Source organism: Piliocolobus tephrosceles, chromosome 2 (assembly GCF_002776525.5).
Source record: "Piliocolobus tephrosceles isolate RC106 chromosome 2, ASM277652v3, whole genome shotgun sequence".
Taxonomy (NCBI): Eukaryota; Metazoa; Chordata; class Mammalia; order Primates; family Cercopithecidae; genus Piliocolobus; species Piliocolobus tephrosceles.
This window is the reverse complement of record NC_045435.1, coordinates 44,831,476-44,856,510: the sequence shown is the minus strand read 5'-3', so window position 1 is coordinate 44,856,510 and position 25,035 is coordinate 44,831,476. Positions and strand designations below refer to the sequence as shown.

General features: G+C 49.5%; 2 protein-coding genes across 2 annotated transcripts in view; one reads left to right on the top strand and one right to left on the bottom strand.

The window, feature by feature from the left end:
- KIAA1257 (KIAA1257 ortholog) overlaps nucleotides 1–16,285 on the top strand; it is an 83,554-nt gene extending 67,269 nt beyond the window's left edge. Inside the window, exons 14-17 of the mRNA XM_023215782.2 lie at nucleotides 9,890–10,054; nucleotides 10,593–10,799; nucleotides 10,878–11,034; nucleotides 15,763–16,285. Of these exons, the coding sequence (XP_023071550.1) occupies nucleotides 9,890–10,054; nucleotides 10,593–10,799; nucleotides 10,878–11,034; nucleotides 15,763–15,797 (564 nt within the window). The 3' untranslated portion in view covers nucleotides 15,798–16,285. The remainder of the gene's footprint in view (nucleotides 1–9,889; nucleotides 10,055–10,592; nucleotides 10,800–10,877; nucleotides 11,035–15,762) is intronic.
- Nucleotides 15,994–25,035, bottom strand: part of ACAD9 (acyl-CoA dehydrogenase family member 9) — a 32,482-nt gene continuing 23,440 nt past the window's right edge. Inside the window, 10 exon segments of the mRNA XM_026456372.1 lie at nucleotides 15,994–16,049; nucleotides 16,052–16,121; nucleotides 16,719–16,796; nucleotides 17,038–17,164; nucleotides 17,870–17,949; nucleotides 19,876–20,004; nucleotides 21,622–21,741; nucleotides 21,998–22,068; nucleotides 23,522–23,597; nucleotides 24,820–24,893. Coding sequence (XP_026312157.1) covers nucleotides 15,994–16,049; nucleotides 16,052–16,121; nucleotides 16,719–16,796; nucleotides 17,038–17,164; nucleotides 17,870–17,949; nucleotides 19,876–20,004; nucleotides 21,622–21,741; nucleotides 21,998–22,068; nucleotides 23,522–23,597; nucleotides 24,820–24,893 — 881 coding nt within the window.

Here is a 25,035-nt window from a genome sequence, read left to right as displayed (position 1 = left end):
GATCTATGAGCCTGGGAGTGCTAGAAGCAAGGAGCCAGCAAGTCTAGACACACTCCAGAGGCCCCGAGGGGTTTTATGCCCCGAGCCCTGGATTCCATCCAAGCCACGAGGAGTTTTTTTTTTTTTTTTTTTTGAGATGGAGTCTCGCTCTGTCGCCCAGGCTGGAGTGCAGTGGCGCGATCTCAGCTCACTGCAAGCTCCACTGCCTCCTGGGTTCACACCATTCTCCTGCCTCAGCCTCCCTAGAAGCTGGGACTACAGGCACCTGCCACCACACCTGGCTAATTTTTTTGTCTTTTTAGTAGAGATGGGGTTTCACCGTGTTCGCCAGGATGTTCTCAATCTCCTGACCTCCTGATCCGCCCGCCTCAGCCTCCCAAAGTGCTGGCTGGGATTACAGGCATGAGCCACCACCCCTGGCGCCATGAGGAGTTTTATGTCCTGGGCTCAGATTGTGGTGTGGTAGGGCTGCCTTCCACCCTTTGGCACACAGCTTGGTGTTCCAAAGGCCATGAGTGGTTTTAGACCCTGGACCCCAGACATGTTCCAAGACTCTTTTACAATATATCAGACATGCAAGTCCAGCCTCAGCTTTTTTCCCCAACACTCAGCTTTTCCCCAACATGCCTCCTTTTCTTTTTTGTAAAACCACCACAGCTATCATTGCTTGTTCTCGATGGCAACTTTCTCTCCAGAGGTGGCTTCTGCATCTGCAGACTAAAAGGAGACAGCACAAACACATAATTATTAGAACAAAATCTGCAAGTGTAGAGCTTTCAATGGCCTTCATCCATTTAAGAGGATTGTGGACAACCCACTGGCTGTCTTGTTCAAAATATCAGTTCCAGGGAGCAGGGCTAAGTGAGCCTGACAGGCTTCAAAAATCTACTCTTTTAGTTTTACAATATCAAGGGTGAGATTTTCATCTTTGCCCTCCAGAATGCATTTAAGAGTAACATTCCCTATTGCTATCATAAGAGGTGGCTGAACATAACTTTGAATCCAAAAGGTCCTCTTTTTGTTTTTAAATTAATTGAGCAAGGCAATTGCAGGCTCTGCCACCCTTAATTGCCGGTTGGTGATTCAGCTTCATTTCTCTTAGCCCTTATTCAAAATGCAGTCACTCTGGTTTGAATGCTTCTTACATATTTCTCCTTTCCCTTTTACAAGAGGACCCTTAATCCTAAGGGTTGCAGAAGGATGAAGGTCCGTCTTCTGCAACTTCTTCATGCTGAATAGGGACGATGATATTCCTGCCTATTAGGGTCTCTTGTATTCAGGGTAGAGAGGAGCTCAGTCAGAAAGCATTGGTCCGTTAAGCATATGTTGTACCTCTGAGTTCCAGCAAAAGGGAAACCCTGGTGCTCCAGCAGTTTCTCAGCTTCCTGTGTGGTTTTCTTGATCTGTCCCCACGTTATGGGGGTTGATGTCAGTGTGATTCCAGTCGGTCCTTGTTCCATCTTTGCATTCAGATTCAACTGGCTCATGGCTCGTACTGGGGGAACCCAGTCCATGGTTGGGATCCATGGGTCCCTCCAGTCTCCTGTTCCATGGCCGTACACATCTTGAGGGCACCCATACGGTTTGTTCATGTCCTGCAAAAACACAAGCATACCCTCAACCCCACGTTAGTAAATCTAGTGAAACAGAACCAAAAACTTTTGTTGCCATAGCTGGGTGGCATACCACTGCTAAAGCATTTGTTCTACAAGCTTATCAGCTTCTGCCTCTTTGGTTAATTACCATGGGGTAAAACTTTCCACTGATAATGAGAAACAGACCCCTTCTAACAGAAGGCACAGAGAAAGCAAACGAGGCTTATCCTTCTTGTGCAACAGTATAGCACAAAAGCAATCTTTAAACCTTCAATTTGCACTGTACAGGTGGGTCCACTAGATGCTGTGGCTCATGACAGATCTTCAGATGTTTGGTGGGCACCGCATTGTTGCAGTAAGTCTCTACCCCATAAATTGACAGGAATAGGTGTAATAATAGGTTGAATTGTTCCTTCCTGGCCATCCAGCCCTTGACAAGGTAAAATCAAGGAACTTCGAAAAACTTCTGAAGCAGTCCCTATGCCAACAATACCCATGGAAGTCTTTTGTTTGGGCCAGTGTTGGGGCCATTGATTTAAAGCTGTAATAGAGACATCAGCTCCAGTATCTACTAGTTCTTCCAAAATCCTTTCCCTGAATAGTTACTGTACAAATAGGTCTTCTGTCAGACACTTGATTAACCCAATATACAGCCTTTCCTGCTGGATTAGTACTACCAAAGCCTGTTCTTTTCATTGTGCTGCTTCCTAGTTTTGTGTAAGGTAACAACACTAACTAAGCAATTCTTTCTCCTGGGGAGGCAGACCATGGAGTTGAAAAACTAATAACTAATTGAATTTCTTTTTCTTTTTTTTTTTGAGACAGAGTCTTGCTCTGTTGCCCAGGCTGGAGTGCAGTGGCGTGATCTCGGCTCACTGCAAGCTCTGCGTCCTGGGTTCACGCCATTCTTCTGCCTCAGCCTCCCTAAGAGCTGGGACTACAGGTACCCACCACCACGTCCGAATAATTTTTTTGTATTTTTAGTAGAGACGGGGTTTCACCATGTTAGCCAGGATGGTCTCGATCTCCGTACCTCGTGATCTGCCCACCTCGGCCTCCCAAAGTGCTGGGATTACAGGCGTGAGCCACCATGCCCAGCCAACTAACTGAATTTCTCTGGTATAATCAGAGTCAATTATTCCCATATGCACAGTGACACCTCTTAAACTAGACCAAGTAATAGACCGACTGTTCCTGAAGGTAAGGGTCCCCTAACGCCTGTGGGGACCTTCTTTGGTGGCTCCCCAGGAAGTAAGGAGATGGGAATTGTGCTGCAGAGGTCTATAGCAGCACTGCCTACTGTGGCAGGGGACAATTGTTGTATGTTTGTAAGGGCACTGGCTGTGCCGGATATGCCTCGGTTTGTTGAGGGACCTGAGGCGGGCCCCTCTTCCCGTTTCCCGAAAGAGGTTGTCCATCTTTGCTAAATTTAGAATGACACTGATTTGCTCAGTGATTGCCTTTCTTACACTGGGGGCATACACCGGGCCTTTTCTGTTGATTGATGGTAGTTTTTGCCTTTTGATTTCCTTTTCTACATTCCTTTTTTGTGTGTCCAAATTGCTGACAATTGAAATAAGAGCCTGAGAAACGGGGCATATTCTTTCCTGCTTTCAATCCAGCCATAGCCTGAGCTAAAAGAGTAGCCTTATGTAAGTTACCCCCAATGCCATCACAAGCCTTAATATAGTCAGCTAAATGAGGCTTCCCTGTCAGGGGTCTAATAGCAGTTTGACACTGCATTAGCATTATTGTATGTAGGAAGCTGTACTGCAACATCCTGAGCTGTTCATCAGTTATGGTTTTATACACAGCCTCTTGGAGCCGAGCAATAAAATCAATATATGGTTCTTTAGGTCCCTGTCGGACAGAACTAAAAGAAGGATATTTTTCCCTGTAACATTTATCCTTTCCCATGCCTGTAAGCACAGAGTGTGCAACTGAACAATGGCGACATCCTCCAGTACTGATTGATTTTCTAATCGACCCCAATTAGGGCCAATTCCCATGAACTGTTCAAAGGAAACAGGCACAGGTGGCTTCACTTGTTTTCCCTTGCCTGAGTCTGAGCTTCATCAGCCCACCAAGTTTTAAACTGTAAATACTGAGATGGAGTGAGAACAGATTTTGTTAAAGTATCCCAATCATACGGTATTAACCTATTATCAAGAGCCACATTTTTAAATAAAGTTTGCACAAAAGGAGAATTTGGCCCATATTGACTAATGGCTTCCTTAAATTTCTTTAATAACTTTTTTTTTTTTTTTGAGATGGAGTCTCGCTGTCACCCGGGCTGGAGTGCAGTGGCCGGATCTCAGCTCACTGCAAGCTCCGCCTCCTAGGTTCACGCCATTCTCCTGCCTCAGCCTCCCGAGTAGCTGGGACTACAGGCGCCGGCCACCACGCCCGGCTAGTTCTTTGTATTTTTTTAGTACAGACGGGGTTTCACCCTGTTAGCCAGGATGGTCTCGATCTCCTGACCTCGTGATCTGCCCGTCTCGGCCTCCCAAAGTGCTGGAATTACAGGCTTGAGCCACCGCGCCCGGCCTTCTTTAATAACTTATAAGGAAAAGTGGTCCAATTGGCTATATTCTGTCCTCCTTCCTGGGTTATAGTAACCGGAAATTGCCATGTTGCAAGGTCTCCCTCAGCTCTAGCTTTTTGAATAGAATTTTGTATAGCACCACCAATTGCTCCAGGTTTTAATGTTGTAACTACAGGAGCAGTAAGTTTTTCAGCTAATTCATTTTCATTAAGGGGAGAGGGAGGAGGTGGCCATTCACTTAATTCAGCAGGCAGAGCCGATGAGCTAGTAAAATATACCTTTTTCAGTTTCTCCTTCTTTTCATAAACCTCTTCTGGTTTTTTGCTTCTCACATTCGGAATCTGAAGTTAGTTTTTTCACACTCGTCCTCCTCTTCCTCATCTGAATCTGCCCTATCTGTTTGAAATGGCTCAAGAGCTGCCTTTATTAGCACCCACATTGACCAAATGGAAACTGGAATTTTTGCTCCATCTTTATATCCCTTTTTAAAATCTCTGTCAATTCTCTCCCATTCATCCAACTCCATAGTCCCTTGATCCAGAAACCATGGGCAAAACTGTTCTACTGTACTAAAGAGTGATAACAAATTCTGAGTACTAACTTTCACTCCCCCTCTTCGCAATAAATGCCTTAAGAAATTCAAATAAGCAGAATGTTTGCTTTCACTGTCCCATTGTTACCCTGGTTCTTCTGAGCCGTCAGCTTTCCTGAGCTTCTTTCAGTCATCCTTAGGTGTCCTCTGATGATGCATCCCCTGCTTTCACACATCTAGCATTCCTTCGCTGGGGTCTTCATCACCTCACACTGGGCGCCAGGAATGTTGGGGTGATCAGACCCAACACCAGGCGTTGGGGGCTAGGAAATCCGGCAGAGTCAAAGGAATGAGACCAGAGTGCATAAAGTGGGACCAGGGGCCAACACTAGTATGGACACTGTGAAGGCTCTGAGCTCTGGAAGCCTACACTACTTACTGGTGATCAAAGCAGATGGTGAGGATGTGGGGTTTGAAAGAAAGCAGTGTATCAAGTGCATGATCTACAGCTGTGACGGTTTAGCATTTCCTCTGAAGCATATGGAACATGGTCTGCTACTTAAGATAATGGGAAACATGTTCTTCTAGTTTAAGATACAATCAATCTATGAGCCTGAGAGTGCTAGAAGCAAGGTGCCAGCAAGTCTAGACACAATAAAGCGGCCACAAGGGGTTTTATGACCTGAGCCCTGGATTCCATCCAAGACGTGCCCTCGTGGCTTGTGCCCTGGGTTTAGATTGTGGTGCAGCAGGGCAGCCTTCCACCCTTTGGCATAGAGCTTGGTGATCCAAAGGCCACAAGGGGTTTTAGACCCTGGATCCCAGACATGTTCCAAGACTCTTTTACATTATGTCAGACATGCAAGCCCTGTCTCAGCCTTTTTCCCCCAACATTCAGCTTTTCCCCAACACTGTGTCCAAGCTGCAATTAAACCCATCTACTGGATCTTAGCTTTAATGATGATTTCTTCAATTTTATGATTTCCATTTACTTTTCCTATAGGTTCCAGGTGTCTGGTGAAATTCTCATTTTCATTTATTTTGATTAATCATAATTATTATTTTTTTTTTTTCTTGAGATGGAGTCTCGCTCTGTCGCCCAGGCTAGAGTGCAGTTGGCTCACTGCAACCTCCGCCTCCTGGGTTCAAGCAATTCTCCCTGCCTCAGCCTTCCGAGCAGCTGGGACTACAGGTACCTACCACCACGCCCAGCTAATTTCTGTATATTTAGTAGAAACAGGGTCTCACCATGTTGGTTAGGCTGGTCTCTAACTCCTCACCTCAGGTGACTCACCCACCTCGGCCTCCCCAAGTGCTGCGATTACAGGCATGAGCCACCATGTCCAGACTAGTTTAATGTTCTTGTCTGATACTTCCAATATCTGGATTACCTGGGGTCTGTTTCTATTGTCTCTCTTTTTTCTTGTTTTCCATCTTTTCATCCTGTTTCCTGGCATGTCTGTTGTTTTTTGTTAAATGGTAAAGAGTGTATTGAAAACTGTAGAGACTCTTGATGTCTTATTCCAGAGATGATACAGCAGGAGACAGAGGACAGATAAATCTCCTTAATCAGAGTCAGGCTTGCCCTTACTCCTAAAGCACAGATTTTCTGAATTCTAAACTGGAGGCCTAGCAGTACCAGGGCCCTTTCTCCTTGGCACAATTTCCAATTTTGAAATCCAATTTTGTTTCCCTAGCAATGCAACATTTTCCAAAATACCTTCTTAGCTTCTTTTTCTGCTTACGTTCTTATTTCTACCTTATCCATGTGCAACTTAGTAGTCAGTAAATCCCTTGAGAAAAAACTGCAAAAAGAAAATGGAACCACCATTATTTCCCTTTTCTCCAAATTCTTGGCCTCTCAAATCCTGGTTGCCTTGGTTGCTCTCCAGTGATGTTAGATAGATGTCTGTTTCTTCTTGTAATCCTGTCAGTTGTTTCTTAATATATTTTCAGACTATACTGCTAGGTGCATATATATATTTACAAGTTATACCTTTTTGTCCTCAATATACAATATCCTTTTGCCCCTTTTGATAGATTTTTAACTTGAATTGTTTCAGCAGATATTAAGAATGCCACACAGCTTTTTTGTCTTTGTTTTCTGATGCTTTTTGCCTAGTGTATATGCTGTCTCCCTTTAGCTGTCAAACCTGTATCTTTGTGTTGAAAGTTTTATAGATAGCATATTGTTAGCTTTAAAAAAAAAAAAAAAAAAAAATCCAGGCTGGGTGTGGTGGCTCACACCTGTAATCCCAGCACTTTGGGAGGCTAAAGTGGGTGGATCTCTTGAGGTCAGGCGTTCAAGACCGGCCTGAACATGGTGAAATCCCATCTCTACTAAAAATACGAAATTAGCCAGGCGTGGTGGCACACGCCTGTAATCCCAGCTACCTAGGAGGCTGAGGCAGGACAATCACTTCATCTTGGAAGACGGAGGTTGTAGTGAGCCAAGATCGCGCCATTCCACTCCAGCCTGGGCAACAAGAGCGAAACTCTGTCTCAAAACAAACAAACAAACAAAAAAAATCCAATCTGAGATTCTTTAATTGGCAAGCTTAACACTAATTACTGTTAGATGAGGCATTTTTGCCACCTAATCTACTTTTAAACCCTCCATTCCTGTGTTCTTTGGGTAGATCAAGTTTTCTTCTGTGGACTTAAGTTATACATTCTATCTTTGTTTTTAAGGTGGTTATCCTGAAGACCATATGGTTAGGCATTCCTACTGAACTGTTAAACTCGTAATTGTTAAACTCATAAAACTATATTCCCTTTGTAAGATAAATAGTACATTCTCATCCCTCTTATCTCATCTCCTACCCACACAACATCATTCCTTTTATAGTCTCTAGAATTTCAGTTTCAGGCTCTGAAATTTTACTTTTTCCTAGTCCTTTTAAGACAACTTTACTAGGATACTGGACATTACTTGCTAACCTTGAATCCTCCTGCATGTTCCTCCTCCATTTTGAATTTTCTCCCATGAGTTTTGTTTTGTTTGTTTGTTTTTCTGAGACGGAGTCTCGCTCTGTCACTCAGGCTAGAGTAGAGCGGCATGATCTCGGCTCAATGCAACCTCCACCTCCTGGGTTCAAGCAATTCTCCTGCCTCAGCTTCCCAAGTGACTGGGACTACAGGCATGTGCCACCATGCCCAGCTAATTTTTGTATTTTTTAGAATGGAAAGGGTTTCACTATGTTGGCCAAGCTGGTCTCGAACTCCTGACCTCAGATGATCTGCCTGCCTCAGCCTCACAAAGTACTGGGATTACAGGCATAAGGCATCACACCCGGCCCCAAGAGTTTTTAAAGGAGGGTTTTGTGTAAAACCTAAGGCCTTGTAAACCTAAGCATATGCCCTCACAATTAGACAGGTTGCCTGGATATGAAATTCTAGGTTGAAGTTAATTTACCTTGTTGCTGTTGTGGATCTGATCACAAGTGATACTTTCTTCTTTACAGGTGGCCTGCTCTTTTCCTCTAGAAGCTTTGAGAGTTTATCTTTGTATTTGTTTGCTTAAATCCCACTAGTAACAGTGTACCCAGGCTTGGAAGTTTTGTTTTTTCTGACATTCATTATTTCTTCAAATTTTCTTGTTCTCACTTTTCCTCTCCTTTTGGGACTTCTGTTATTGGGATGTTATTTCCATCCTCTATGCTCAGTTTCTAATTTTATCTTTTTATACAGGACTACTTTCTGACAGCATATCTCAAGTGGATCTTCCAGTTCATTCATTCGTTCTACAACAGTATCACTTCTGCAATATACCTTTCTCTTGTCTTCTATTTCAACTATTTTCATACTCAATACTTTTTCTTTTAGTCTTACTTCTGCTTCATATTGCTATCTTCACTCTTATTTTAAAATAATTTCTTATGTTAAATTCTTAGCCCATCTTTTCCAATAATTTAGCTTCAGTTGTTCAGTCTGTGGCCTTTTTTTAATACTGTTATGTATTTCTCTAGCATCGACTTTTGCTGTGAATCCAAATTATCCTGCAGGTGTCACCCCTTGGCAGAGAATCTCAGGCACCCAGAAGAACTATGGAACACTGTTTGCTTTCCCTCTAACAAGCATTAGGTCAGAATTTCAACTTCAAATTGTAAGAAAGGAGTAACATGGAAAGAAGAATCTGTCCCCCTAGGTTGTAATTCACCAATTCTAGGATTTGGAAGGAGCAGGGACTTCTAGGAATGGCAGACTGAGAAACTCAGATCAATTCCCCACCTAAGGACAACTAAAAAAACTGGACCCATCAAGAAATATTGATTGAAGTTTCGTGTGGGCCATGACAGGATCCTTGCTTTACATGGCATCCCTAGTATAATCTTCTCGCAGGTGCTCCAAAGTCTGAGGACCTAGACCTGTCTTTGCCTTGCATCCCTGTTGCCTGGAGAGTCTGTTCTTTCATGTGTGTGAATCGCAGATTTTGTCCTACCCTGATTATTCTGTATTCTTGTGAAGAAATTCCTCAAAGATTCCAAAGTCAAGCCACTGTATTTGAGCTAAGGTCACCATCTTGTGCTAAAAAAATTTTTCAAGGTAAAAGATGGTATTTTGCTGAAGATTACTGTGAAATATGCATATGAAACACTGCACAGTGCCCAACAATTTAGAGCGGTAACTTTTCCCAGTTCTCCCTTGTTTTGGGTCCCAGCCACCTTTCCCCCCAGCCTTCTGTGTTGTCTTTTATCTCCTTCCACATTTCTATTTTCATTCACAAAGGAAGCCAACAGACCATCTTATTTCTCTCTGTTCAGGGAAGAATTCCCATTTCCATACTGGGCCTGCTGGAGAGAATGAGGGTCATACTCCTTACGCACACTTGACAGTTAACCACGGTCAAGGACGGCAGTCCTTGCTGCTTTAGGTTGTAATATCCCGTCCACACTCTCCTACTTCTGACCATGTGAGACAGAAATTGTCTTTATCACAAGCTGGTTGGGAGATGAGTGGCCAGATAATGTGTGTTCCAGTTACAGTGATCTCAGGGGTCTCAATTTTTTGGTCCTCTTAAATTCCATTTTGGATAGTGAGAGGTTGGACGAGTGGCCCTTTGCCCTGGTTCTACGATGAAATAACAGCACCAGTATTGAGGAATCAATCAATACCTGCACCACAGCTATGTCCCAGAGATCATCTCACTGCCTATGAGCTGGCAGTTGGGGGTGAGGATGACCTGGTGTGGGTAGTGACTGGTGTCTCTTTCTTCAGAAAAATATCACAGAAGCCTACCAGGTCAGCAAGAAGCCTCCAAAGTCCGTGGCGAAGGTGATTAGAATTTCAGCCCCTGCCAACAAGGCCATCTACAACTATAGTATCCAGACCATGAATTCTACAGAGCTTGCCAAGAAAGAGCTGTATCAAGAGATGGCCAAGGTGAGAGACCCAGACAGGATGATGGCAGCTTGCAAATCCCATGAATTCTTTCCTCTGACCACACCTGCCTGGAGGTCAGTGGGGGATCTCAGGTGTACAGATGAAAGCCAATCATGCTAGGGGAAGTAGACAAGGCTCAGATGTTGAGAGGTGTTCTATTCCGCACTAAATGAGAATCCACCACACTGAGGGTGAGCCCGAGATCCTCAATGGAAGCTCAGATGTACATGAAGGAGAACAACTGTAGCATCCTTACCTCTGGGGTACACTTTATGATTGCTGCTTATGAAGGCAGCTACCAACAGAAGGGAAAGCCATGGTTTAGGCTTCCAGCACACATTAACTTTAGGAAACGGCTTCTCCCATCAAAGGGGACAATAACATAACCCTTACAGGGCTGCTGCACAGTCATTTCCTCTCAATGCACTATTTACGTTGTCAGGAACTATGATTATACCCCCAGCTGTTTCTGATTCCTACAAGAAATCCAAGATTGCTATCAGCCCTTCTACCCCAACCTGTCTGCCCCCATTTCTAGGAGCCAAGAAAGAGATTCACGTACTCACAGGATTACCTCTCAGCCATGGTGGAGCCCCTGGACTTGAAGGAAGAGGAGAAGAAAGCCCAGAAGAAATCCCGCCAAGCCTGGCTCACAGCCCGGGGATTCCAAGTGACAGGTCTTCAGAGCAACACTGAAGGCAGCTTTCAGGATCTCAAGCTGCCACCCATCAAAGAGCTGAATGAGGTCCACAGGGAAGAGCAGGGTCTCAGGTGGGGTGTCCATAGGGACCTTTCTCCTGATTTACTTACTCCCCCAATTTAGGAGTGGAAGGAAAACTCCCTGTTTGCTAACATACTGGAGCCTGTGTTGGATCGAGACCGGTGGAGCTGGGACAGGCACCACGTGGACTTTGATCTGTACAAGAAGCCACCACCTTTCCTCAAGCTGCCCCCTTCGCCCGCACCAACTCCTATAACAGGTAACAGGCAAAGCTTTGCCAAGCTGGGCCCCTGATGCCGTGGGCAGGCAGGAGCTCTGTGCCACTCTGCATCTTCAGTGGTATCCATTTTGTTTATGCTATCAACCAAACTTTCTATGCTAAAAAAACCAAGATGCAGAACGGGTCTGATAGAAGAGATTGAATGTTGGGCTGGAACTCAGACCAGGATTCTAGTCCCAAGTGTGACATTTGTGTGACTTCAGGCAAATCCCTTCATGCCCTGGGCCTGGTTTCTTGGCTATAAAGTGGGAAAGTTGGAAGACAGGTCTAAAGGCTTCCTGAGCTTCAACACTATTACCCATGACTGATCTCTAGGTGTCCAGCCAAGAGCTGGAGGCAGAGGCTCTGGGCTTCACTGGGACCTGCCAGCTGCAAAGATACTGACAGTTCTTCCTGTGGGGGAAAGGCGGAGGCAGGAAACATAGGTCTTCCTACACCAGTCCCTCCAAGTCCTCTTCCTCTTTATCCCTGCTTATGAAAATTGATCTCAGGATCATCTAGAGGTTAATATAGAATCCAAACTTGTCGGTTAACAGAGCCAGAACCTTTGTTCAGGGAGAACAAGACATGAACCTATCTAACAACAAGGTCTGCCAGAGAAACCTCTCCCAGAAAACTAGGTCAGGTGAACATGATGGCTTGCTCTCCTTCTTGACTCTTAAGGACAGCTGATCACAGCTCCACGGAAGTGCTAACAAGTTTGCTAAAATGTCACTTTCTCCATTTGCCTAGACTTCGCTCCCTCCCTTCCCAGTAGGCCCTAGATCTCCCAGGTTGCCTGAAGAGACCTGCTCTCTGTGGGCATGTCTCAGGCCCACAGTTACTGCTGTGGCTCTCAAGGAGGCTCCAGCTAGGAGAGCTGTCTAGCCTAAGAATACAAGGCTTTTCCTTGGTAAGAATGCTTCCTAGTGAGCTCCACTGCCAGCCTTCCCAGCAAAAGTCTCCTGGGGGTTTCACTGGTGAAATCATTTAAGAAACACGTGCTGGGGTCTCCTCTTCCCACAACATGCTTAAGAAAAGTTAGCAACTACAGATGAGAGGGACAGGCTTGAACTGGTCGCTAGGCCTTTTCAACCCAGACGGATGAATGGAGAACTTGCTGCTGACCGAGGCCTTACACGCCACCAGCCTAGAGTGAAGCCCCCTTCCAGAGGTCTGCCTAGAAGGGGGGTGGGTCTGACAGCCCCTCTCCAAACTTCCCCTGTGCAAAGACACTCCAAGCAGCCTTTTGTCCAGAGGTATGCATGCTTCATTTTGTGCAAAATGCTTCCTTGCTATTATTAAGAAAACCGAACTTTAGGTTTCACTGAGAGGTTATTTACATGGTCACAATATTTAGAAACTTTCCCGTTTTAAAAACTAGTTACCAAACCCCTGGCAGAATGCTCAGGCCAGCCCCACTCAGCCAGCTCAGCTCTCCAAGTTCCCAATCTCCTCCTTGCCTATTTCCAGCATCACAGTAAATTGGGAATATACTTGGAGGAAAAAGAGCTGGCCGCTTTCTCTGTGCTCAAGGGAATGTCCACAATAGGCATTTTAGAGCTCCAGACCACCCAAGGACCACATCAAAGCTTAAAGTCCACCACAATGAGCACGCTGGGACCCGGTGTATCTTACAAGCGCCAGCAGAAGGGAGGCTGGAGAAATGCAAAGGCCTGCTGGGACAGCCTGGAGATACCATTCATCCTCTCCTCAAGAGTACAGGCCAGTTTTGTAAAGAAACTGAAGTCCCTAGGTGGGTACCTAAGCTGAGGCAGCCTCCCGATCTCCTGAGGAGGATAAAAACTAAGGGCTCATAACCCCAAGGCATTGCGGACTGCGCTGTGTCTGCTCCTTAGCGTTCTGGGCCCTCCTTGCAGAGTGAGGACAAAGGGGACCCGAGGCCATCAACAAAGGGTGGTTCTCAGGGTCCTGCTGTCACCCATTAAATGCTGGTTCTGAGGAACAGTGTGACAAGTACAGCAAAGGCTAAGAGTACACAGATTGTGACATTTTATATTCTTCGTTAAATGGTTCCTGGTACATGTTTTAAGTGCCTCTGCTTCTAGTTTAAATGAATGACCCAGACACAGCTTTCAAGCTGTTCCTTAGAGAATGTGTGGTTGAGCAGAAATGGCTATCCACACCTGACACAGGTCCCCACCCACCTCACACCCTGGAGGCAGCAGCACAAGCCCCAGTTTCCACTATGGTGTCTCCTCAATGACCAGAATACCCGCCAGTTCCAGAGGTCGGCAATTCCATTCTCTGTCTCCGGCTCAGTTCAGAAGCTGTGATGGTCCTGTTAGACAGCACTCCTGCAGGTCAAAACCTGGAAGAGGCTCTCCCAGGCCAGGAGACAACCCTTCAGGTGCAGACAGGGAACAAATGGCTCAACCTGTGATAATGCCAAGTTATAACACCTTCTGAAAAAAGAGTGACAGTCATCCAGCAACGGGCCATGGGTGGGGGCGGGCAGCAGCAGGGGCCACTCTCCCCTGCTTCAGCATGTCCTGTCCAGAGGGTGGGCACAGATATAGGCTCGCTTCTCAAGGATCTGCTGGGACACTTTCTTAATCTGCTCATCTAGGTTTTCTGGAGCATCTGGGAAGGAAAAGGAGCGATGGTGGGTGATCCTTCTGCATTGTGATAAGACAAACATGGCTGAAGTGGGGGCATTTTTCCACAAAGTCAGCCCACCCACCATGAAGCAGCCCTAAGGGTGACCCCCTCCTCCAAGCCCCTAGCAAGTGATTCAGGGCTGTAGGGAGAGAAGGGTAGAGCTTCATTCTCAGTTACAAAGGACTCATCCTGCTCATTTCTAAGCCCCAGATCTCGTGGGGTGGAGCCAGCACTTGCTCCATAAACAGCCCATCTGTGATTCCAGCCCACTGGAGGAGAAACCATTTCAGCATCCTCCACAGCACATAACCTGTCAGCACTGGGGGCGGGGGGGGGGGGGGGGTGGTCTGGGCTACCCCCAGGGCTAGGACCTGCAAAAATCATATGCCACTCTCAGCGAGTGCCACAGTGCTGGCGCCTACCCCCGTCACTTGGCAACAGGACTGGGCTCTGCAGGGACACTGATCCAGAGCCTCAGGCCAACAGGACTGTGAGGGTCAGAGGTAGACTGAGCTGGGCATTCCCACCCAGATGGGGTCAAGTGGCTATAGAAGAGGAAGAGCACTGCAGACAGACCGGGGAGCACGAGCAAAGCCCTCTGTTCTCTAGGCCAAGGCCTGAGACCTCTGCAGGGCACTGCAAGGTCATTTTGGATGGGTCACAGTGGGTAAAGGGGCAGGTAAAATGCTGCTGTATCCAGAATCAGGTACAACTTGGCGCTCCTCCCTTCGTGAGCCTTCCCTGGACAGCTTCAAGAATACAGCCAGGGTCAGGCACAGTGGTTCACGCCTGTAATCCCAGCACTTTGGGAAGCCAAGTAGGCAGATCACCTGAGGTTAGGAGTTGGAGACCAGCCTGGCCAACATTAGCTGGCGTGGTGGTGCATGCCTATAATCCCAACTACTCAGGAGGCTGAGGCACAAGAATTGCTTGAACCCAGGAGGTGGAGGTTGCAGTGAGCCAAGATCATGCCACCGCATTCCAGCCTGGGTGACAAAGTGAGACTATGTCTCCAAAAAAAAAAAAAAAAAGAATACAGCCAGGCACGCTGGGCAGATGCCAGGGGTCCTGCACAAAGGGCTCTACACTCGCTCAATCTAAAATTGCCTTGGCAGGCAGGGCGCGGTAGCTCATGCCTGTAATCCCAGCATTTTGGGAGGCTGAGGCAGGCGGATCATCTGAGGTCAGGAGTTCGAGACCAGTCTGGCTAACATGGTGAAACTCTGTTTCTACTAAAAATATAAAAAATTAGCTGGGCGTGGTGGTGTGCACCTGTAATCCCAGCTACGTGGGAGGCTGGGGCAGAAGAATCGCTTGAACCGAGGAGGTGGAGTTTGCAGGGAGCCGAGATTGCACCATTACACTCCAGCTTGGGCAACAAGAGCGAAACTCCATCTCAAAATAAATAAATATAAATAAATACAACTACCTTCGTGAATGGGGCAGGTTTGCACCTACAGTGCCTGGTGGGCACTGCCGCAGCTAAGCCCAGGCCTACCCAGGCCTTCACTTAAGGCAGAGGTCTGTGAGTAGCCAGCAGGCTCTGGGAGCTTGACAGGGTCCAGAAACAGCTCACCCTCAACAGGGGCCTAGAAGTGGGCCCTTCCTTCCCTCCCGCCACTCACACTTGTCCAGCTGAGAGAGGCTGAAGAGATTCTGGAAGTAAGCTTCCACGCAGAAGGTGTTGGCCAAGAGAACCTGCCAGAACCGAGGACAGAAAAGATACGCCCAAATTCCTGGAATCTGACCTCTGAGCTTCAAAAACCCAGCCTATCAGCCAAACTGGGTAGCATGGCAGGGGTGAAAAGGCCTGGCTCAGGAGTCACCCTGTCTCGGGTTCTAATTCCAGCCCTGACCCAACAGCTTTTCCCCAACAGCAAGTGACTCAATATCTCTGCGCCTGTTTCCTCTGAGAGGCAGATGTCATAATCCTGGTATCTGCAGGCACTCTGGGAAGTGCAGGCAGAGATCCTGGTACACAGTGGGTCCTCAGACACTGCACCCGCCTCCCCCCAGCAGAGCGGGCAATGTGCAGGGTCTGCCCCTCGCTGGGGGTCGGGGCACTGGGATTGGGAACCCCTGTCACTCACCCCCCTCTTTTCTCAGGCAGGAAGAAGAAAGGGAAAGGCCCCATCTCCTGAACAGCACAGACCCTCCCACAGCCACCGCATGGTGAACTTGCACAGCCTCCCCCATAGTCTCTGCCTGCAGGACCTGTGGATACCCCCTCAACTGGCCCAGCCCTCCCTTACACCCTCCTCAACAATTAACTTCATTAAAGTGCAGCAGGACAGATGCCAGCAGCCAAGCCCTGTGTGAGGCTAGGCTGGACTTACCTCATGGTCGTGGTTGCGTAGCCCGATGCGGATGGAGCGGCTGGCCCGCGACAGCACGGCCGTCATGCCATACAGGTTGATGAGGATGTTGGCCACCCGCTTCAGCACCAGCTGCTCCTCCATGATTGTCTGGGATCACAGAGGCTCTGAGTGGGGACTCACTACCTAAACCAGTCCCCCACACGGTCCCTCCCTGGGCTGCATCTCTGCCTGTCTTAGTTTCCTGTGTTCCTTGAGAAAGTGGAGCCAATAAAGCCTTTCCCTTCAGGCTGTGGGAGAATGGCTCCCAGCCACCTTCTGTTTTCCCTTCTCTTTGATCTCTAGATTCAGGGAGGGGTTAAGGCAAGACCAGGTCCCAGAAACTTGGCTGAGACCAGAAGCCAGTGCCTACTGTGCTACTGTCACCTTCAGCAGCAAGGGCCCCACCAATCAGGTCCCTAGATTCAGGCCCCACGTGGGGCTGCCCTCCCGATTCTAGGGAGCCTCTCTACCTGAAAGGTGCACAGAAAAACACTACAGAAAACTCACCCAGCAAGGGTGCCCCTCCAAGTAGCTAAGTGGGCCCCAGGACAGGCTGACAAAGTCAGCCTGACCTCACCACCCCATCCCTCCAGGGTGATCAAGATTTCTGTTCTAGGCCTGGTCCCAAAGGATGCTTGAAAAAAGTAGTCTCATGGATGCTGGCCAAATTGGGGGACCAGTTGCGACCTAGGAGGGCCTGGTTACCTTGCCAAAGCGGAGCAGCAGTGTCTCCACGGTCTGGCCGAAGTAGTAGGTGTTCTCCTCAAACTTGTTGGCACTGTCCTATTAACCAAGACAGGAGTCAGTTCAGCACCTCATCCCTACAGTGCCCTGTCCTGTCCCACAGCCCGGGTACCAGGCAAAGATGCCCCATTTGAGGGAGGCAATCCAGGGTGTCATGGACTAGCTGGTGTTCCCCAGCCTCCCCTGGAGGAGCCCAGAACCCCCACAGTGAGATCTTTTCTGCCACGAGATCTAGCAGAAGGGCACTGAAGTAGGGGGTATGCCTGTTGGGCCCACTTACCGCAAGACTGGGGTGCACAACTCCATGGTTGCCTGTCAGTCCCAGGTCCACAGTTCGGCCCAGGGAGTCCCGAAGCCTCCGGCCAACGGTCTCCATGACTGTGGTCACTTTGGCCTGTTTAAACTCCCTGCAGAAAGTCCATGGTCCTGTGACTGGAGGCCTCACTGCTGGCTCTCACGGTCCAGCAACACGGCCAACTTGGCACCCAGAAGCTCCGTGCCCCTCCCTGGCCTGGATATGCCGGGCCCCTGGCTATAGGCTGAACCCCCCAACCAAACCACCTGCCGGAGAGCACCCAGTCGCCTCAAGGGAGCCACACGTGTGCTACCCCATGAGGGGTGGAGTCGCAGCCAGCTTCCCAGCAGCTGTCTCCTGTGAAGGAGACAAAATGCTACCAGCAACCTGTACTTAGTCTCCAGCAGTGATTTGGGATTGCTGTGCCCCTAGGATGGGGGTGGAGGGGGGCAGGAGGGAAAGAAGGGCAGAGAAGAAAAACACCGGTCTTATGTTGGCTGCGAGGCCTGGCACCTTTAAGGGGACACCTGTCATTCTTCAGGTTCTGAAAAACCAGCTGCCTCCAGTGTGAGGGACCACGGGGGATACGGTGTTCACACTGGAGCTGTAGGGTGGTGTGGCCATAAGGGCAGGGCAGCGAGGGCTTCCCTGGGCAACAAGCCCCAACTACCACAGGGCAAGGTCCCCTCCACAAGGCTGTGCCACACCCCCATGCCCCCACTCGAGGTCAAGGCAGCTCTTTCCTCCCACTGCCCTGGACTGGCCCCTGCTGGGCAGGTATGGGCTCTGAGAAGCACACAGTGACAATGGCACCTACCGGATCCTGGCAGTCAGGATGCGGCCAGCATGCTGCAGACCCGTCAGGGCGATGTACATCCGGAGAATCTCATTGGTTCCCTGCGGCCAGTAGTGTAGAGGTCAAAGGCTGCCCCCCAGCCAGGCAGCCATGGTAGTGCCACATGTGCTGGGTAGGCCCAGCCACTGCCTGCTTGCCCATGCCACAGAAGCCACTGCTCCTGAAGTAGCTGGGAACAGGGCTCTGACCAGGGCTCAGAGAGTACACAGGGATGAGGAGGAGGTGACCAGATGGCCATGGGCTCCCGCTGGGACCCTCTACTGCTCGGTGACCAGCTTCACGTGTCAAGCCTTTCTCCAAGTCTCCAGGTCCTCTTTAAAATGGAAACCAACTTTCCCTGGGTGGTGAGGGGTGCGGATGCCTGGGGCTCAGCCAGTGCCGGACAGACATTGCTGGCTCCAGGTGGAGGCCAGATTCCTAACAGAAGCCACAAACTGCTGAGTGGCAGCTAGAAGCTCCTCAGAGCCAGGTGTCAACACCCAGAGGGCCACATGCTCCCCACTCCCCCAACCCATGATTCTGATCAGTGAGAGGCCGGTGGGCTTCTGCCCACTCTGCACAATGGAGATGTGCGTCGGGTGCAGGGGCCTGACCCAGGCTACACAGCCAGCACCGGGGACTGAGGACTGTCCTCTGCAGCCAGGCTGAAAACATGGAAAGCAGGACTCCCTACAGGAAAAGGGGGGACTGCAGAGGCTTCCTGGCAGAACCACCCAGCTCTGAGCAGGCTCCAGACAGGAGCTACCGCCCCACATTGAGAGCCCTGTGTTCTTCCAAGGCCTTGAGGGCTTCCTGAACCCTGCTGACCACTCCAGTCCTGGAGAACTCCAGCCCTCCTGGGCTGAGGGAAGGGCCTTTGGAGAAGGCCCTTTGCAGGGCTGAGACCACTCCAGTGCCCTCAGGCTGGCCCCTGCCCCGTATGTCCACTACAACAGTGGAGATGGCTGGAACCCAACAGACAAGCCGGGAACAAAAGCAGCCAAGGAGGCTTCCCACTGGACAGGATGGACTACACTCCCGGAGGCTGAGGATGTCCCCTCATTACCAGACCTGCTGCTCAGGCCCAAACCTTCTCCCTGTCTCAGGCTGCCTCCTGTATACCCACGCCCACCATCACATCCCACCCATCCTGCTGTGCTCTCAGGTCCAGCCTCTCCCTCCCAGCAGGAGAGCCCCTGGCCTCTGGCCTCATCCCTGCAACTCACTCTCCACGTGAGCCCCATCCATATGTCTGGCACTTGCTGAGCCCCTGGGGGAATTTCCCACAATACAGATACAACCAAATAATGTCCTGCTTACAGACGTTTTATGGCTTCCAAATTCCTCTGCTGTCAGTCAAGGTCCTCCACAGTCTGGCTACTTTTTTAGCCTTCCCATGTACCTTCTTCAACACCCCCAAACCCACTACCTGCCCCAGCCCACCTGGCAGGACTGACTGCTGCTCCCAGAAAGCCCTTCACTCTCTCTTCATTCACCTTGTGCCAGCAGATCAGTCCCATCTGGGCCTGGCATGCTCTATTACCCTGCCCTTAGGGATAAACTGCCCTCCCCCCGGCCCTGGTCAAAGCCCTTTTTTTCCCGCTCCTAAGGGCATGCTTCACAAAACTCTGGCTGCCTCTGGAGGACGCCTGCTCCCTGCCTCTTTATGTACTTGCACTCTGTCATTCCCCTTGGTCGGCCCTGCTACACAATCAGAACACAGCACCCAAAGTCATCTCTGTAGCCCCAATTCCCTTCCCTGCCACCAGGCACATGCTAACTGAACTGACTCCTCAGGCTTGTGACTTCATGGAGGGCAGCAATCAGGAACGAGACGTGCCAGGGCTAGGAGAGCCCTTGAGAGCCAATGAGAGCATGAGACCCAGCCCTGGGCCGCGGGGGCCTCTGTGAGGCCCTGAGCAGCATCTTCAGGACCAGGCAGGGTCCTGGGGGTGGAGCACAGCTTAGCTGGTGGCGGGGTCACTCACCTCGAAGATGAGGAGGATGCGGGTGTCACGCAGTATGCGCTCGTACGGATAGTCCCTCGTGTAGCCCAAGCCCCCGAGGATCTGCAGCGCCTCACTCACACACTGCCAGGCAGCCTCGGAGCTGAACACCTGTGGGGTGTCACACCGAATCCTTTCCAAAAGGAAGACCTACACTGCAGGGAGCTGGGTGGCTGGGGAGGCGTGGGAGGCACCAGGGTTTGGGGAGATCAGCCAGGGAGGGACTTGAGGGGTGATGTGGACAAGTCCTTTGCCTTCCTTGACCACACTGGCCAGCTTGTGTTCCCCACCCCACCGTGACCTTCTGTACCTCTGGGCCCACCTTCACCCTATCTGCACCTGGCTTAGCTCCTGTTCCTTTAAAACTCACCTAAGATCTCCCCCTCCCGAGAAAACCTGACCTGTTTCTGCCCAGTCCCAGTGGCCGTGACTTCTTTCTGTCTGTGCACACTATAAGTGCCTTTGGGGCAGACAAACTGCCATATTTAGCCCTAGGCTTAGCATCTGGAAGAGGTTGGCTACAGCAAACTAACGTCTGTGGTCACTGTTCAAGGGTGACAAGAAAACGAGATGATAAAACACATGCAAATGCACCCAGTACACAGCCTGCACCTAGAAAAGACTCAAACACGGCCCAAGATGCCCAACCTTTTTTTTATTATTATTATTATTTTATTTTTTCAGGGACCTTGCCACTTCAGGATCCCAACCTTTTAGGTAGACTCTCCTGCCCACACCAGGACGTTTGCTTCTGTAAGCTGCCATACGTCTCACCATTTCTCTCAAGAGCTCAATTCCAGAGACCAGCTTAAAAACAATTGTTGGGGGAACAAAGTAGGGTCCCCCAAAGGGTGGCCATCTTTTTTATTACAGCTAAAAAATGACACCCTCTACCCTGAACAAAACAAAAGCAAACTCTATTATCTACCTCAACCAAATAAGATGCTCTTCCCACCTCAGCCTCTCAGGTAGTTGGGACTACAGGCATGTGCCACCACACCAGCTAATTTTTGTATTTTTTGTAGAGATGGGGTTTCACCATATTGCCCAGATTCATATACTTTTTCTTTTTTTTTTTTTTTGAGATGGAGTTTTGCTCTTGTTGCCCAGGCTAGTGTGCAATGGCACAATCTTGGCTCACTGCAACCTCCACCACCCTCCCCGGGTTCAAGCAATTCTCCTGCCTCAGCCTCCCAAGTAGCTGGGGTTACAGGTGCCCGCCACCACGCCTGGCTAATTTTTTGTGTTTTTAGTAGAGATGGGGTTTTACCATGTTGGCCAGGCTGGTCTTGAACTCCAGACCTCAGGTGATCCGCCCACCTTGGCCTCCCAAAGTGCTGGGATTACAGATGTGACCCACCACGCCCTGCCATATGCTTAGTTTTTAAGACAAAGTTTTGATACCAGAAAGTAGGAAGGCCATAAACTAAGGAAAAAAGAAGTCTTTCTCAAGCAAGCCAGCTGCAATGTTATTACTCTAAAAGGATGTTATCATAACGGTCTCCTTCTGCTATAAACTGCTGATCCACTGGCTCACCAGACACTTCCCCACTGCTGCTCCCCACTGCTGGCCTATCCCTGGAGTGCTACACCGGGCAAGTGTATCGCAAATACTGGATCAATGACAGGAGGAAGATGACAGGCAACAGCATGGGCTTGAAAGGTCACAGTGCGGGAGCTTTCCCAAGCCTCCCTCCAGCACCAGCTCTCTGGCTATGCCGGGGTTACCTTCACCATGGCCGCCTCGATGGAGCAGTCGGGAAAGCCCGGTTGGTCCAGCATCCCTGCTGTGAGGTAGGTCATACTCTCCATGACGTAAGCCTTCTGAGCCATCAGTGCAAATTTCTCCTGGAGTGTTCAGAAAAAAACACAAGAAGCAATTTGCTTGTGCTGAGAGCCAAATCTGTGAAACAGGACAGAAGGTAATTAAGTCAGAAGCCTCAATGCCCAAGAGAAGCAAGCCCAGTGACCAGTGTTAAATAAAGCCTTAACTAGTCTTCTTCCCAAATCACCACAGAAGAGTCACCAGTACAGAGATATCAAAAGAACACACCGCTCACGTCACACATTGAAATGCACAAATACAGTACTCAACCGTGGGTACCTGAATCAATCCAAATTCACTGAGCCTCTTGTTAAACTGTTTCCTTGTGCAGGCGTACTCAGCAGTCATTTCTGAGGAAGAGCAGAGTTATTAGAAACAACTGGAACATTTCTGTTGTTCTAACATGATTTCCTACGGCCATCATCCTTATCCTTCCCACAGGCAGGCACTGTGAGAAGCGTGTCTGCTGAGATCAAATACCCCAGAAGCTAGCACCCCCACTTGCCAGCACCCATGGGTCAGAGGAGAACCGCCCCTCCTCATGGTACCCACACACAGAGTTTGGCATCAGATACAGGCTTGATTCCTGGCCATGGTTCTTACAGCCTGTGCCTTGGGCCAAGTGTGACACCTCCCTGAATACCATCCCACACCTCAGAGTCACTGTGAAGATGCAATCAGGTGGAAGGCGGAGGGCACCTTGCACAGAGCCAGGCACAGAGGCCCCAGACAGAGGTGGTGCAGGCTCACACCCAGCGCGGTGTTCCTGACCAAAGCAGGTGGGGCCGCCTGGCTTGAATATTTGGGCTGGGGCTTCCAGGCGTGTGGTTGTGACAAAGTGCTGAGCTCTAAGGGCCCATGAGTGACATGGCGCCTCCCCCAGGCAGAAGCACTCCCACCCCGCCCGTAGCCACGTTCTCCACAGGCTCTCCCAGGTGTGGTGCACTCAGGAGGTGAAGAGGGCCAAGCCCCACTTAGAGCCCTGGCAAAGGAGCTCCCCAGAGGCCTTGTGTCTGAGGGAGAAGAGCCATGAGCCTGGAGCCTGACAGCTTTCATTCTGGGTCCAGGACCATGGCCCGCAACAAATCACTTGCCCTCTCTTGAGTCTCTGTCTTCACATCTCTAAAATGGAGGGAAGCCAAAACAGGCCCAGAGCATGGCATCAAAGAGGAGCTTCATAAAGCACTTAGGGGTGTGCTGCCCTGGGTACCCCCATTTCCCCACAGATGCTTCCACCACAACCAGAATGGTCACAGGGCTGTTCTAAGTTCACTGGCAAGGGAAAATGGAGGTTTGGGGTATCCTAACAGAAGAGAACAAAAGAAAGATCCAGGGGCCCAGGCACCTGGGTTCCAAACCCGACTCTACTCCCCACCCACTGTGCAGTCACCCAGAAGACACAGACCTTGGGAACCAGAGGCCGTGTATCCTGGAAGCCTGGCTCTTGGTGTGTGCTCACCAAGCAGCTCTGCTCCTACTGGTCGGTGGCAACCTCTCACCCCAGACAGAAAGCCTGTTCCCCAATCCCCATCCCCACCCCAGAGAGAAAGCCTGTCCCCACATCGGCATCACCCGTGTGGAGATGAAACAGAGGAATGTGGACGACGATAAACCTCGGGGCAGGCTGAGGAGACCCTCTGGTCTCCACAAAAGCCTAGGGACCGAGTTTGGGCTGGACCCTCAGTCTAGGTGGCCTAGTTCAGCACCGGCCTGGAATGGGCCAGGGGAATGGCAGAGCCTCCAGGGCTGAAGCTGGGGAAGCGGGGGGTGGGGCACAATGGGCCTTGTCCCTAACTTACCTACCAATCAATCTCTTGAGCATCCCAGCCACGGCGCTGCCCATGCTGAACCGGCCACTGTTGAGGATGTTCATGGCCACCTGCAGGGAGAACAGGGAGAGCCCAGGGGCCCTGAAGGAGGCAGCAGGAGGAGGCCACAACCAGACCAGGCCAGGCGGATCAGCTTGCCTTCCCTCAAGCTGGGAGAAAGCACTGTCCTAACACCTCAGAACAAGGTGATTCAGTCACTGTTGCAGCTCTACCAACGTCCCCGCACACAAGACCACTGAACGTTATTCCAAAGGAACATGCCAGAGCTGGGCATGGGGGCTCCCACCTGCAGTACCAGCATTTTGGGAGGCCAAGACAAGAGGATCGCTTGAGCCCAGGAGTTCAAGACCAACTTGGGCCAAACAGAAATTCTACTTTTAGGTATAAATTAAAATAACTGAAAAAGTATTTCCACATAAAAACTTGACATGAATGTTCATAAGTAGCATTACTGATAGCAGCCAAAAGTGGTAACAACCCCAATGTCCATCAGCTGATGAATGGATGAACAAAATGTGCTATCTCCACTCAAGAGAAGAGAATTCAGCCATAAAAGGAATGAATTACTCATTCATGCTATGAGAGAGATGAACCTTGAAAACATCATGCTATGTGAGAGAAGCCTGTCACCAAAGACCGGATCTTGCATATGACTGCTTTTCTATGAAATGTTCCAAAGAGGCAAATCCATAGGGACATAAAGTAAAAGAGTAGCAGCCAAGGGATTGGGTAAGGGTCATACTGGATCGTACAACATTTCTTTTTGGGGTGAGGAAATGTTCTGGAATTAGACACAGGAGATATTTGAACAACATAGTGAATATACTAAAAACCACTGAAATGATACGTTTTAAAATGATGAGTCCTTTGTTGTATGAATCATCTCTTAATAAAAATAGTAAGTCTTAGTCCAAAAAGAAAAGAGTAGGGCAGGGATGCAGACCAGGGTTGTGGGACACAGAGCTTGAGATCCACCAGAACCCACAGGTTGCTTTCTCACACCCACTGCAGGAGGGAATCCTAGCCTTTGCTTGAGGCGAATAAGGCCTCAGATGTGAAGGAAGATTCCCAATCCTTACCATACACTTCTTTTAGGAGCCGGCCAATTTTCCAGTCTCCCTTTGGCCAATTTCCCAACAGATAACCATGCAAAGTCACCTGCCATGCACGGGCTACTCTGCTACAAGCAGGGACAGGGCAAAAGCTGGGAGCCGACAAGCTGCACTCATGACACTACCTGGTACTCACAAGGGGCTGTGGCTGGCAACTCACCTTAAACCCATCTCCGACCTCTCCAAGGATGTTTTCCACTGGTACCTTGGTGTTTTCAAAATGGACTTCACAAGCTGAAACACATGAAATTTAAGATCTCATCTAATAATGCAAACCACTCTGCATTTGACCTGCAAGCAGGCAATTCATCCACCGTCCGTCCGTCCATCCATCCATCCATCCATCCATCCATCCATCCATCCATCCATCCATCCA